This window comes from Lutra lutra, chromosome 11 (assembly GCF_902655055.1).
Source record: "Lutra lutra chromosome 11, mLutLut1.2, whole genome shotgun sequence".
NCBI lineage: Eukaryota > Metazoa > Chordata > Mammalia > Carnivora > Mustelidae > Lutra > Lutra lutra.
Window position 1 is genome coordinate 9046376 of NC_062288.1, and position 16103 is coordinate 9062478.

At 35.3% G+C, this 16103-nt stretch overlaps 1 protein-coding gene across 2 annotated transcripts in view; it reads left to right on the forward strand.

The window, feature by feature from the left end:
- Nucleotides 1-2686, forward strand: part of VSTM2A (V-set and transmembrane domain containing 2A) — a 29412-nt gene extending 26726 nt beyond the window's left edge. Inside the window, exon 5 of one of the 2 annotated variants that reach the window (XM_047696060.1) lies at nucleotides 5-2686. In XM_047696060.1, coding sequence (XP_047552016.1) covers nucleotides 5-81 — 77 coding nt within the window. In that variant the 3' untranslated portion in view covers nucleotides 82-2686. The remainder of the gene's footprint in view (nucleotides 1-4) is intronic. The other variant, XM_047696059.1, reaches the window with a different exon arrangement.
- Nucleotides 2687-16103: the final 13417 nt, after the last annotated feature.

A 16103-nucleotide genomic window follows, 5' to 3' on the forward strand; every position in this document is an offset into this window, starting at 1 on the left:
GCAGGTGCGAGGATAGCTACAAGCCATGGACTTTCTGTCCTGCTTCTTGTTTGTGGCTTTGTGAAGGGTGCTTTGCTTTAATCTAAAGTGCTGACTTTTTTCCAATATCACTTTCTCTTCTTAAAGCAAAGAGCAAATCGCCTGTAAAATCTACGGAGCGGACAGCAAAGTTGACCCTAAACTCCAAGCACCACTCTGCACCCACTGTTCTCTAATTACCTACCCAAGGAGCGCCTGCTTCCGGAAGCATAAATGAAGAGGCTATCACACGCTTTGTTCATAACATTTTCTTGGGCAAATCACTGATCTTTTATTTCAAGAAAATTAGTGTGAAGTGATAGGACTTTTTCTAATAGCAAGATCTATTTTTTTTTTTTCCTTTTCCTTCGGCTACTTAAAGCATCATCTCAATGACTGCTCAGGGGTTGGCCTGAACGTCATCGGTATAGCAAATATTTACTACGGATTTCCTACTAAAAGACACATTATCTGCAGGAAACAAACAGAAATCAAAAAGCTACAGAACATAAACTATCATCAAACAAAACCCCCGGTTTGGGGCAACAACAAAATCGTCAACACTGCGAGTCAACAAGGAGAACATTATTTTAAATAAGACATAATATAAGAGGTTTTGTTTTTTTTTTTTAATTTTCTTTTTTTTCTTGGATTTTTTTTTTTTTTTGCCTTTTTCTTGATTACAGTTCTTGTTCAATGGTGGCAAGTGCTGATTACGGCCAATCCCTGTCAATCCTGGGAGGTTTCTATAAATACATTTTGAGTGTTCTATATTTCGATGTATTTTAATTCATTTTGCAATTCCTGTATATGCAAACTTGACAAGTTCTGTAAATTGCTTATAGTACGTGTGATATAACTTCAAAGTAGATAGACTATGACCCTCATGCAAGCTGATTTTTATCATTAAATATATAAATATATACATATAAAGATCTATATGTTGGGCCACCAACCAACTTTTTTTAGATAAAGCATTTGTTTTTCACTTATAATTCATATATTGTGTGAATTTTGTAATGCCTTGTTTCACTTCCACAGGTTTGACAGCTGCAGATGGTCTCTGTTGCCCTCTGCTTCCTTCTGGAAAATGCATATTCAAAATTGTATTGGTCTCTGATAAATGAATTAATTTTGTTGTGTGTATGCTGTGTTGAAATTTGCTATGTTTCTTTATATACGGTGTTGATTGAGGTTGGAGGGTCTCTTGACTCTGAAGAATGTACACTCTCTGGTTTTGACAGCTCTCCCTCCATTATTATCATCATTATTATTTTCAAAAAGCAAGGTTGCTTCTAGAAAATTTGCCTTGGAGGTGAATGTGGATAAAGTGAAGTGGTCACCATGATTACCCAAAGTCATGGAAGAACACTTCTTGCTGTGGCTTAAAATGCTGCTTCCTTTGACCTTTATGGATTTTTGTAGCTTTGTCACTCTGTTATTTACTGCTAATTATATTTTAATGTCTCCTAATTAAAAATTAAAATTTGGTTGTTGGCTAAATAGAATATGCAAAAGATGACTGCAAATCCCCAACTAAAGAAGACAATGTGTTCAAGTTTTCACTGGTTAAGTGAATTATAATTTCAAATATTGCATTCTTATTTTTGGCTTTATGATAATTCAGATTATTTTATTTGGAAACTGTTTTCTACTCTGGCAAAGAATGATAGGCAGAAATTAATGTGTTCCAGATACACTAGAATAGATACAGATTGAGACAGAAATGACTTAAGTTTTCCTTACAGAGAGATTCTTCCATTTTCTTTCATAACAAAACCAGAAGATCATCTTTGTAGGACCAGCAGCTCATAGGCAAAGGTCCTAAACTGAAGCTTGAAGGCAATGAATACCTCTGCTTTTCAAAGGTAAATTCATTGATTTTCTGCTGTTCAATTACAAGCAGTGTGCATATTTTCATAATATCTTAACATTATCTTTGAGAAATAATGTTTCAGGCTAAAACTTTTATTGACTTCTTTTTGTCCATTTGGTTTATTATTTCAGTCTAATGAGAAAAATAAAGGATTTAATTACGCTATTTTATTAACCTAGAAATTTATTTTCTTTCAAAATTTAATACTTAAAATGCATAAATTAATGTTAAATAAATATTTATTAAGTCTATCTGGCCTCTAAAGATCACATATATTCAAGCATAAATTAACTTACTGATTCAAATTCAGTCAGGCTGGGAAAATCCACCATGGAATTTACTTTTACCCAAAGTTCAGGTCATGAGATTGGTCAACTTTAAAGCAAGACAGACATGTATCTGTATCAATGATGTTTACCATGCTCGCTCGTAATAAAGGATATATGCTGGCTTGGGAAGAATTCTCGCTAGATTCATTGTATCAGTGTCCAAAATAATGAAGTTTCCTTTGTCAGTGGGATTCCAAGAGTCTGGCTCACTGACCACTGTGAGAAAGAACATGGCACACTCTTTCTATCTCCAAACTTGAAAAGTTAATATGTAAACTTAAATATTGGATAGAAGCTTTAAAAAAATTAAAGAATCTGTCTAGCATTTTTCATCTTGTATCGTGTACCTCTGGGACTACTACTCATAAGTAACCATGACTAGAAACAAAGATTGAAAAATAAATTATATGATTTTCTCAACCTTGATTTCTAAGATGAAATGTTTTTCAGAAGAGGAAGTCATAAAAAGTTTAAATTACTTACCTGAATTCAAACAAATTCTTTAGTTTTTCTTAAAGACTTACATATTGCTTACAAATGAAACAATGCAAATGAAAACCCTTGATGATAAAATAAAATAACAAAAATCATCTAAAGCAGGAGCTCTTAATCTGAGTTATAAACAAGCTTAGTGAAGTCTATGAACCCACAAAAATTATATGCATCTTCTTTATCCATTCATCAATTGATGAACATTGGGCTGTTTCCATAATTTGGCTATCATAGATAATGCTGCTATAAACATAGGGATGTATGGATCCCTTTGAATTAGTGTTTTTGTATTCTTTGGATAAATACCTGCTAGTGCAGTTGGGTCAGTGGGTATTTCTGTTTTAAACTTTTTGAGGAACCTCCATGCTGTTCTCCAGAGTAGTTGCACCAGTTTGCACTCCCACCAGCAGTGCAAGAGGGTTCCTTTTTCTCCACATGCTGGCCAACACCTGGTGTTTCTTGTGTTGTTGGTTTTAGCCATTCTGACAGGTGTGAGGTAGTATATGTGTATTTGTTCCATGGAGATGGTCCCTTCCATTCATTAATTCTGAAAGTGATTTGATTATGATTTATTGGCTGAAAAGAAGAACGCTTAGATGTTTTTGAGCACCTAAAAGGATCTGATTATTATTTTGAACTAATTTACCTTAAAGTTCTTAGAAGCGAGACATGTTTAGGGAAATAGTAAATATAATTTAAGAAGTAAATGTAATTTGAGATAATACATAAACTGTAACCGTGTCTTAGAGTTAAAACTACAAGCTACAAAATACAATGCACATAATTTCAAATATGAAGCCCAAATAATTTTAATTTTAAAGTTTATTTATTTATTTAAGTAATCTCTACACCCCATGTAGAACTCATGACCTTGAGTCACAGGGTCTTCTGACTGAGCCAGCCAGGTACCCCCAAATAATTTTAATTGGAGAACTGCTCATTAATAAGGGAAGCAGTCTGTCATTTAGAAAGTGTTTTTAATTTCTTTGCCCCAGTGATGGCCTAGATAAAGTCCTTTCTTGTACCTGGGGAAAGACAGACAAGAAACATCCAAAAACAAGGGAATATAAGATAGTGATAAATTCTAAGAAAAAAAACCCATTAGGACAATAGAAAGGACCATGACTGGAAGTGAACAGGGAGGCTGCTCAGAGGAGGCAACATTTAATCTTGAAGCTTGTCAGGGGAGAGGATCTGGGAGAAGCTTCCCGGGAGAAGAAACAACAACTTGCACAAAACTCCAAAGGGAAGTCCATCTAAGCTGGCTCATGCAGGACAAGGGTATCGTGAGGGGAGTATGGCAGGAGATGAGATCAGGCAACGGAGAGCCAGAGAAATGAAGCAAGGGCAGAGGAACCAGTTTGTGAAAACTCCAAGGTGAGCTATTTTTCTGAGATCCAGACACAGGCTATCTCCAGACCTGACTTCTTACTGTGTATAGTTTTGCTTGTAAGCAAAAGTCTTTCAAAACAAAATTGAATCTCTCAAATAGTCGAGTAATGCTTTTGTGTTGGAGCTCAGGGATCTATTAGGTATGAAGGAATTTAATAGCATTTTAATGCTAATTTACAATTGATAGTTTTGAGGGGGAAAAGAAAAAAATTGAGAGGTAATCGGGACTGCTTTTAGTACAGAACTGAAATAGTTATAATTACAAATGTAATTTGAAATAAAAACATGTATATGAATTGAAAGTGCAGACAGGTTGAAATAAAAGAGACTCCTAGACACTTGGTAGAATATTGTCATTAAAAAGATAAAGGGAGGGGAAAATCTCTACGTATACAACGGGAAAAAAAAAGTGATTAAAAAAATAGGATCATAGAATCCTCCACAATATAAATCCCAGAAGACAATGGATTAAAGAGCACAGTGGGAAAAATATTGTGACAAAATAATTTTATACTTAGTTAAGTTATATTTTCAGTGTTAGGGAAATAAACAAAATCATTCTGAGATAGGCAAGGTTCATAGAAAAATTGTACATGTCTACTCTTAAGGCTATGCTTACCAACTATATGTTCCAACTAAGAATCAAATAGAATTTTTAAAATAAATAGGCATGGGGGTGCCTGGGTGGCTCAGTGGGTTAAGCCTCTGCCTTCTGCTCAGGTCATGATCTCATGATACTGGGATGAAGCCGTGCATCAGGCTCTCTGCTCAGCAGAGTACCTGCTTCCGCCTCTCTCTCTCTCTGCCTGAACCTCTGCCTACTTGTGATCTCTGTCTCTCTCTGTCAAATAAATAAAATCTTTAAAATAAATAAATAAATAATAAATAGGCATGATATAAACTAACATATGAGCTCTGAACTCCAAAGAGTCATTGAATATTTTATTATATTTTACTGCATATATATGAAGAGAAACAAGTTTCCAAAATAGCATTTACACTTATTGTGTGCATGCAGTGAAATGCACTCTAATATTTTCTATTTTGTTCTGTTTCTATTTTTTGTTAACACTTGTCACAGAACATTAAATTGATTTTATAACCCAAAATCTGGGGGAAAAAAATCACAGGTAGATTTTATTCCAAAATGTAGTACAAATGGCAAGCATAATTAAATGGCATTATATAATATAAAATGGTGATTTAATTGAGTTCTGAACTCTTATTCTATTTTTAAAATCTAGGAAGTCAGAGATGACCCATATTTTCCAAGGGGAAAAATATGTCTGCTTCCTCCTGTATTAAGGTGACATGACACATATTGGGGGTTAGGGAGTAATAGGTTTATTGTACATGTCTGTGGTCTTTGTGTTCTATTTTAAGTTTGTATCATTTTCTTTTTCTGGCTTATTATCATCTGAACCTCTTGCTGTGTTTGACATATCTTTAACCCCTAGTTAAACTGATGAGGTCTTTTGGAAGACATTTCCTTCTTCAGTCCTTTAAGAACTACATTGGAGAGATAGCATGCCAGCATATTTGAAGTCTACTTCCATGGCTGTCCCCAGACACCAGAGAAGTGGTAGAAGACATTAGGGTAGTAGTATTTCATCACTAGAGGAAAGTCATGTATGGTGATAGTAATAAGAAGCAACCCCAGGGAATGCCTGAGAAGCTCAGTAAGTTAAGTGTCCAACTCTTGATTTTGACTCAGGTCATGATCTTAGGGTCATGAGTTCTGCACTGGGCATGAAGCCTGCTTAAGGTTCTCTCTCTCTCTCTGCCCATCTCCTGCTTTTTCTCAGAAAGAAACAAAATGAAAGGAAGAAAGAGGGAGGGAAGAAGGGAAGGAGGGAAGAAAGAAAGAAAGAGGAAGGAAGGAAGGAAAAGGAAAGGAAAAGAAAAGAAAAGAAAAGAAAAGAAAAGAAAAGAAAAGAAAAGGAAAGAAAAGAAAAAAGAAAGAGGCAACACAATCTTGGAAAGGTAATCAGAATGTCTGACCTAAGTTTTGAATAGTTGATTGTGGAATCAGAGGAAAGAGAAGAGCAACCTTCTTGAAGACACACTTGATTTGTGGGATCCACCTTTTCTTTGAAGCAGTTTTGAACCACCGTACTAAAGTTGCACTCATTACCCAAACCCATCATCAGAGTCAGATTTATTAATGGATCACTGGCCCCAACGATAATACTTCACATGAATCCTGGGAATATTACTGTCAGTATCTCCCAAAAGAACTGAGGCATTTAGAGAGTAAGTGTGCATCGAAGAAAGAGATATATTCAGACCTGGTGTGTTACTGGGCAGTGACTCAAAATTAATACTATACGCTGGGGACCCAGGCATATCTAGTGAAAGATGTAAAGGGCAGCAATTCATAGAATATTTCCCCTAATCTCTTATTGGCCATGGAGACCACTCTACCCACCAGGAGTTATTTCCCCAGTTCCTAAACACACAGTTGAAGTGTCCAATTTGAGCGGCAGAAGAAAAACTCTGTATTGTTTTTCTGTCCAGTTAGCTAATGGCCATGTTTCTGAAGGACCCTGGAATTTCTCCTCTTTACCAAAATAGTCCATAAGAAACTTCAGTGGCAGAAATAAGAGACACTACTAGAGTCACGGATAAAGCATGTACCTCTTTCTTTGGTAATACAAAAGACTGCTGAGTCCTGAGTCCAGGTTAGCACAGGCTTAATGAGGTGCTGAGTGCAACTGTAGCTGTGGGTTCAAATATGGATACTTTCTGGAGCAAATTAGCAGACCTCATAGCACATGTCTTATAGCTAGTAATTTGGTAATTCTCTGTTTTGTTTTAGAAAAAAAAATTATCTAAATAAATAAAAGGATTGTTTTGTTTTACCTAGCAGAGATGAAAGTACCCTTTTACCTTCTTGCCTCAAAATTACATTGACTATCCAGGCCTGAGCCACGATTTTGTTTTCTTCACCAGCCCCTCAGACATCCTATTGATCTTTCACATTGATGGCATCATATTAATAAGATCTGTAGGTCTGAAAAAAATAGGGCTATGGTGTCCTTACTAATATGTGTGCACTATATAGGATGAAAGATAAATTCTAAAAAATATAGGACTACAGTGGCTTCAAGTATAATTTTAAACATTCAAGGAAACATAATTCCAGTTTTTCACAAAATGTTCCAGTGAATAGAAAAATATAGCATGTTCTCCACCTCCCTCTATGGGATTAGCATTGCCTTACTAGAAAACTTCATAGTAACAGTGGGAGAAAGGGCAATTATAGGTTACTCTAACTCATGAATATAAATGCAAAAATCAGACACAGAATTACCAAACAAATCCATCAACATAGAATACACCACATAGAATAAACATGGTTTATTTTCAGAATGCAAAGTTGGAAAAAACCAAAGATGAGATTCTCAATGGTCATATAGTTTCCAGAAGCAGACACTGAGACAGGATCTGAGTATAACTGATTTATTTGTGAGGTTCGAGGACCACGAATCAAAGAGAAGGAAAGGAGACAGAAGATGAATGTGTTGTCAAGTCAACTACCATTGCAGGTAACTGGAGTTCAATCCCATGAGGAAACGAAGCACCTGGTATAAAACACACACCTGAGTTCTCTCCATCCCAAGGAGAAGCTGAGGTATTTAAATATCAATTCATGCCAGTCATTGACTGAAAATGGCAGCTCTGTGGGGAGGAAGGTAAGAGGATTTATTTCCAGGCATTTCAAGCCTGCCTTGGGCAAAAAGAACAGACTTTGTGCAGCTTCAAAGACAATCTTTAGGAAAACAACTGCAGCTGTCTGCCATGGGAAGCTTTCTTGAGCATACGGAAGTGCTGAGACACAACGGATGTGGATCATAACAGAGCCTGCTACAACATTAACAGAGGAAGAAAGTAAGCATAGATCTCAGTAGATGAAAGAATGGCATTTGATGAAATTCAACATCCATTCATGATTAAGAACTCTCGAAAACTTGAAAAGTCTTTCCTCCCCTGGTAATGCCTATTTTTAAAACTGTTGTAGCAAATACCATACTCAATTATGACACACTGAATATTTTTCCTTTATATTCAGAAACGAGGAGAAAGACAATGAAGCCCATTATCCCACACTTATGTATTATATAAGTATGTTCTTAGAAGTGTTTTAATGATCCAGAATTGGGAAGAACACCAGTAGTCATTAATAGGAAAATATATAAAGATATACTATGTTCATGAAATAATATACTGGGGAGCAAAGAAAATAATCCAACTAGGGCTATTTATAATATTATGGATGAATTTTAAAGCTATAGTTGATCGATTAAAGACAAGGGATATTTATGGTAAGATTCTGTTTATACAAAATTCAAGAATAAGTAAAATTGAATCAGTGTCTGAAGCATGCCAGAAAATTTCTTCTAAAATGGAGAAATATGTCACACCTTATCCTTCCTAATACAATGTTTCATGGTCCTGTTTGGATTTTGGAAACACACACACACACACTACAGTCCATTGTGCTGCTCTGATTTATTGAGTCACCTGAAAGTTTGCCAGATTTGAGTGCCCACAAAGGAAAAGAAGGTTTTTCACCTGGTCCAGGTCATGAAGGAAATAGCTCTGCCCATTCACCTTTATAGCTCTACAGGTTCAGTTGTGTTCCAGGTATTCTGTTAATATATATAGGATCTGATAAAAAATATTGCTAGGAGAATCACTATGAACATTGTTTGATTTTTGTAGGAAAGCCATGCCTACTGTGACAATTTCTCCACTGACTTTTAAGAAACCATTTACACTGTCCCCTGGTACAGATTAAATAAAGATGGGATATCAGGCAATTATGACACGTGTCAGAAGTTAGTGTTACCTATAAAGTCCAGCATTCCACAACAGTCCACCATTATGTAGCCATAAGAACTTGTCAGAGAACCTTCGGAAAGGTACAAAAATTACACAAAAATGTCACACTCTCAGTTCCATATCCCTGCCATAAGCATCAATCCTTAATCAACCCACATTATAGTGTCATGAAGAATTAGTTCTCCATAAAGGAAAAAGTTTAAATTCAACTTACGGATGATTTTGCAACCAGAAATTCCCTTTTTAAGAGATATCTAGAGGCCATACAAAACTTGACTTGAAATATTCAACAGCAGATCTTTGACAATCAAAATAGTACACATACATGCTGGTACATATTTGATATGTGTATTAGAAGTGATAAAGACAGCATTCCAAATCACTGGTAAAAGAATGATACTATCAGCAGTTGTGGAATAATGGATTAACTATTTGGGGAAAAAATAAAGCAAAATAAATTAGGAAAGAGTAAATTAAATGACAATATAAAACTTAAACTTTAGGCAAAAATTCAAATCAAAAGAAGAACTAAGGGAAAAAGATTTCAACACATATGATAAACCTGAATCAATATCCTTCCATATTTTTAAAAACTTAAATCAGTAGGTGAGAGGAAAGCATCTCAGTTTTTCAAAATAGGGAACAAATAAGCAACATTTTTCAAGAAAAGAAATATAAATAGCTAATATATATGAAAATACTCAATCTTACTAAAAATAAAAGAAAGCAATAACAATAAGATCAATGTTTTGTAAGCATAAATCTGAATTTGAGTAAAGTAGATGTTCTTAAATGTTTTATTATAAAATAAGAGAAAACTGTACAAATTGTATTCTCAGCCCAAGAAGGTAAACATTATCATTTAAATGAACCACAGGAGGGCTCTTGGGTGGCTCAGTCATTTAAGTGGTTAAGTGTCTGCCTTTGGCTCAGGTCATGACTTCAGGGTCCTGGGATGGAGCCCAACATGGGGCTCCTTGCTCAGCAAGGAGCCTGCTTCTCCCTGGACCGTTGTCCCTCCCACTCTGTCAAATAAATGTTGAAATATTTAAAAAATAAATAAACCACAAAAAATAAATAAAATAAATAAATAAATAAACCGTTGTCCCTCCCACTCTGTCAAATAAATGTTAAAATATTTAAAAAATAAATAAACCACATAAATAAATAAACAAATATTTAAATAAAATATTTAAAAAATAAATAAACTGCAGAAATAATGAAGACAAACATAAAAATAATGAGTGATGTAAAAGAAAAACCTTAAAAAGCAGATATCAGGGAAAGTTGAACAAATGACAAAATAGGTGAAATTCTGGGTGATGGACTCAGAAAACAGTGGAAGAAAGTAAAAATGTTAAGACAAACAAAAACTCTTAGGACACTAAGAGTTTAAAAAAAAAAAAAAAAGGTTGCCTGGGTGGCTTAGTTGGTTAAGCATTCTGCCTTTGGCTCAAGTCATGATCTCAAGGTTCTAGTATGGAGCCCCTCATTGGGCTCCCTGCTCAGTGGGGAGTCATCTTCTTCTGCACCTCCCACTTGCTCCTTCTCTCCCTCCCTCTCTCACAAAAATTAAACAAAATCTTTTTAAAAAACACACAACAGAATAAAAAATACATGTGTGATAATCTATAATAAGTTCAGTGGCATGAAAAGCTCAGAATGGCAACATCCACATCAATGGAACCACAGAAAAGCTGACGGAGGCACACCTCCCTTGAGAACCAAAATCTCTAAAAGACCAAGATTTGAAAGGGACAGAAATAAAAACTTATGTTAGTGGTTAATTATGTATAATAGTATGAGGAACCACTCCCTTTTCCAGTCTTGTTTTCTGGACCCTTGTATGCTGACTTTGGAAAAACCAGCACCACATCTCAGATACTGATTCAAATCATGTATTATCTTTCTGTGTATTGATACCAGCTAAGGCATAACTGAGTTTCAGTGGCCCTTGTCTTTGTTTTATCATAAAAAAGCTTCTGGGTGATGGGGTATGTGGTAACACCATTGGATTCTATGGATATGCATCCTTTGGCACACTTCTGCTGTGGAATGATTCGTTGGTCAGAGACATGATACTGGAATGATAGCACAGGAAAAAGTATCACCTAAGGGAAGGAAATTCATATACAGAATTCTTGTATGTTCCTGACATAACAAATGGTCATCCCTTTCGTGATGGAGAGAATCCAGTATAATCAATCTACTACCTACCAGGTCTTCCTGGGAGTGATGCCTTGTCGGGCTCAGCACTGGTTTTCACTATAAGCAAGATGGATATTCATCAGTGTGGCAGCACCAAGCAGCCTTTGTGTGAGGAAGCCCCAGTCCCGGAGCCCAGGCAAATGTATTAAGTAAGATGACATAGGATAATATAAGATTGTGATATGGCTAAGAAAGTAATGATCACCTCTATAGATGATAAATGATACTTGATGAAGTTCAAAATTCTTTTTAAAAACTCTTTGTAGAGTTGCCTGGGTAGCTCAGTTGGTTAAGCATATGCCTTCAGCCAGGTCATGATCCCAGGATCCTGGAATCGAGCCATGCATTGGGCTTCCTGCTCATTGGGGAGTCTGTCTCTCCCTCTGCCCCAACCCCCTGCTCTTCTCTCTCTCTCTCTCTCTCACTTGCTTTCTCTTTCAAATAAATAAATAAAATCTTAAAAAAACAACTCTTTGTAAACTTGAATTTGAATTTTGAAATTTGCTCAATAAAATGAATAAAATTTATCTTAAACCAACAATAAACAAACTATCGGAATTTAAACACTGTAAACACTTTCATCAAGCTAAGAAACATAACCGGGATGCCTGTTATTGTTGTTTGATATTTGTTGTTTGATAACAGTGATTTGATAATCTAGCTGAGCCAGTGTAAAATGCAAAAATAACAAACAAAAACTGAAAAGAAAATAACCATCCTAATTTGAGGTTAAATAATTATCTACTGAAAAGCACAAGAGGGTGAACGGCATATATTAAGGCTAGTAATTAACTATAATATGGCAAAAGATAAATATTAATACATAAAAAAATTTTCCTCATGCCAGTTAGGAAAGCATAATGAAAAAATAAGTGCATTTATATTGACAACACACACAGATTAAATAAGAATATGAAGACAGATATCAGACCTAAATGAAGAAAACAAACAAAAAATACTGAGGACACAAAAGAAAACTGGAAAACATATCATATTCCAGAAAAAGTATTTACAAAGAGAACACTCCTTCCCAAAGCCACACATTTCCAAGCATTCTAGCTAGGGTTTTTGTTTTTTTTTTTTGGAATTTTGCCAAATTACTTAAAATTTGTTCTTGAGAAAGAAGTGAGGGAAAATACCCAGGGAAAAATTTTTTAAGAGTAAAGAATGCAGAGTGACACTCCCAGATAATGCAAGTATAATAATTGAAATAATGTGGTTTGAGCTCAAATATTGACAGGAAGATAAATGGAATACAATGAATGTTCCAGAAATATTCAAGTGTATGTAAAAATAATACATGATAAAGGTGATATGAACAAACAACTGGGAAAGTGGAGTTATTCAATCAGTAATTATGATTTAATGAAGAGGGAGTTGCATAGTCACTATTCACCATGAATTCATGAGTATTCTAGGTGGATTTGACAAATAAATGGAAAAAAAAGACAAATGAAAAAGTTTGTAAAATTTCTGTAAGAAAGACAATTTTTGGAAAGGTAATCGTAGGCAAAGAAGAAACAGACATTATCCTTAATCACACATATGAAAAAAAGACATTAACTCTTCAGTTAGAAAGTTGGCTACAGACATAATCAGTTATTAGACTTGGACAAAAGAATATAGAAGAAACTGATTATAATAGAACATTTTTTATAAAGCTACTATGAAAATATATTTAGAAATAGAAACATGGAAGGACTATAGATACTAGATACTCTTTCTGTTCACTCAAAACCTGTAGACATATATTTCCTGGGTGATCCATGGCATTTAGTATTATGGAGACAATGTCTACAGCCAGACTGAATTTTATTTCTGGGTTGGTCAACTGCTTTTTCCCCAGAAACTTTTAAGACTTTTTTAAAAAATTCTTACTGTTAAACCTGCTGTGAAGATCATTATTTTTCTCACCCAAATTATCTGTTCAACCTTAGTTTAAATATCACTACTCTCTGTCATTTTTGTTGTTGGAATACATAATAGAAATTTTGAATCCATTTGTTCAGAATAACTGTTTTTAGCTTAAAGTCTGAGCTCATGACAGATCCCAAAGTGTGCAAGAAGCTACACATATCCACACTGCCAAACTATTAAGCACCTGACAATGAACAATTTAGACAGTCGCCTTCCACCTGTTCTTACACAGAGCTCTAAAGCGAGTTGTCCAGGTCCTGGCACATAGCAGGTGAAAAGTAAATATTTCCTTCTATTGTTACTTTCAATGACAAGGGCATTATAGACTAGCCCAGATCTCCAACTCTGTGTCCTCAACATGAGGCTCATTTTCTGATACAGTAGTTAATTGACAAATAGGGAAGCACAACACAGTGATAAGGAGGATGACCCAAGTCAACACAATACTGAAGAAGAACAAAGTTGTGGGACTGACACTGCCTAACTTCAAGACTTATTATAGAGCTACAGTAATCAAAACAGTGTGGTATTGGCAAAATAGACAAATAGATCAACGGAGCAGAATTGAGAGCCCAGGAATAGACCCACACAATTGAAGTGAGTGATTTTTCACAGGAGAGCAAAGGCTATTCAATGAAGAAGAGAGATTTTTCTCAATAAATGGCACTGGAACAGCTGGGTATCCACCTAAAAAACAAGGGATATTTGTGCTGATCTTATATCTTCCCCCCAAATTAACTCAAAATGCATCTAAATATAAAGCCTAAATGTAAAACGCAAAACTATAAAACTCCTAGAAGAAAAAAATAAAGTCTAGATGACCATAGATTCATAGATTTGGTGATGAGTTTTAGATACAACACCAGCTGTATACTGAAAGAAAAAAACTGATAAAGTTTGCTAAAATTAAAAATTCTGTTTTGTGAAAGGTAGTTACAAAAGAATATAAATTCAAGCCACAGAACACAAGAAAATATTTGTAAAATGCATATCTAACAAAGAACTTATATCCAAAATATGAAAATAATTATTGAAATTTAATAGAAAAATTTTAAATATGTGCAAAGGATCTGAGTGAACACCTCACTATATATAGTGAGGTGTGTATATATATATATATATATATCTCCTAATGGCAACTAAGTATAGAGAAGATGGGCAAAATCAAAAGTCTTTGGGGAATTCTGAGTTGAGATAATGAAATACTGCTACACACCCATTAGAACACCTAAAATTCAAAACACAGACACCGCTGAATACTAGTAAGGATATGGAGCAACACATACTCTCATTCACTGCTGGTGGGAATTCAAAACTTATGGCCATTTTGGAAGACAGTTCAACAGCTTCTAACATAGCTAAATATACTGTTACCCTATGATTCAGCCATTAAACTAAGTATTAGCCAAATGAGTTGAAAACTGTCCACACTAAAACCTGCACATGAATGTTCACAGCAGCTTTATACATAATCAACAAAAACTGGAGGTGCCTGAGATGTTCTTCAAAAAGTACAGGGTAAATAACTGTGGTACATCTGTGCAATGGAACATAATTCAATGATGAAAAGAAATTAGCAATCAAACCATGAAAGGCATAGAGGAACTTTAAATGTATGTATTGCTAAGGGAAAGAAAAAGCTACATGCTATACGATTCCAACTATATGACATTCTGGCAGAACAATGGAGAAAGTAAAATATGGGGAGGATGGGAAGATGGAAGGGTGGAGTGCAGGGGAATTTCAGTGCAGGGAAACTATTGTGTGTAATACTGTAATGGTGGTAAAATGACATTGTCCATTTGTCAAAACCTATAAAATTGTACAACACGAAGAATGGTTGCTAATGTAATTTATGGACTTTAGTTAATAATAATGTATCAATATGAATTCACCAATTGTTACAAATATTACACTAATGAAAGATTTTAATAATAGGGAAAACTGAGTGGGGGCAAGAGAAACTATATGCTAGCTCTCTGTACTGTGCACACAATTTCCTGAAAACCTAGAATTTTTCTAAAAATAAAATCTATTAATCTAAAAAATAAGGATGACTGAAGTGTTTTAAAATCTGTCAACACAGTTTATTGTCTTTCAAAAAATCAAGATGCTTAACTACAAACTGACTTGGCTCAGTTAAGGTCAAGGGTTTTGATAGGGTTGTAACAATCACTCTTCTATTATTTGTATGTCTTTAAAATCACACGCCATTGTTACTAATTAAGTCATGAGGTCAGTATCTCCAATTAAAACTCAAGTCAAAAAACAAGTCTTCACAGGGGCGCCTGGGTGGCTCAGTGGGTTAAGCCGCTGCCTTCGGCTCAGGTCATGATCTCAGGGTCCTGGGATCGAGTCCCACATCGGGCTCTCTGCTCAGCAAGAAGCCTGCTTCCCTCTCTCTCTCTCTCTGCCTGCCTCTCCGTCTACTTGTGATCTCTCTCTGTCAAATAAATAAATAAAATCTTAAAAAAAAAAAAAAACAAGTCTTCACAGACCAAGATGCAAAATATACATTAAAATTTTAAACTACTAAAAATTGTAAAATGATGATAACTACGTAGAGAAAACTGTAATATAAACAATGAGCCCTTAGAGCATAACATTATATGCATACCTACACCGTGCATAGTTAGGAATTCCTTTGCTGTAACATTTCATTCTGTCTGCATCTCAAAGGTTTGAAAATGTGAATCATAGATCTTTGATGACTTTTTTAAAGATTTTATTTATTTATTTGAGAGAGAGTGAAAGAGAGAGCGAGCATGAGCCCGGGGAGGGGCAAAGGGAGAGGCAGACTCCAAGGCTGAGCAGGGAGCCTGATGAGGGACTCCTTCCTGGGACATCAGAATCCTGACCTGAGCTGAAGGAAGACGCTTAACTGACTGAGCCTCCTAGGCGTTCCTTATCATGGATCTTTGGGTAGATGCTAGTGGTACATTTCATAAGCCCCCATAAATTGCATCTCTGTATTCCTAATGTAGTGTAGACCCTTGCCTGGAATAGAAATGCAATGCTTGCAAGTA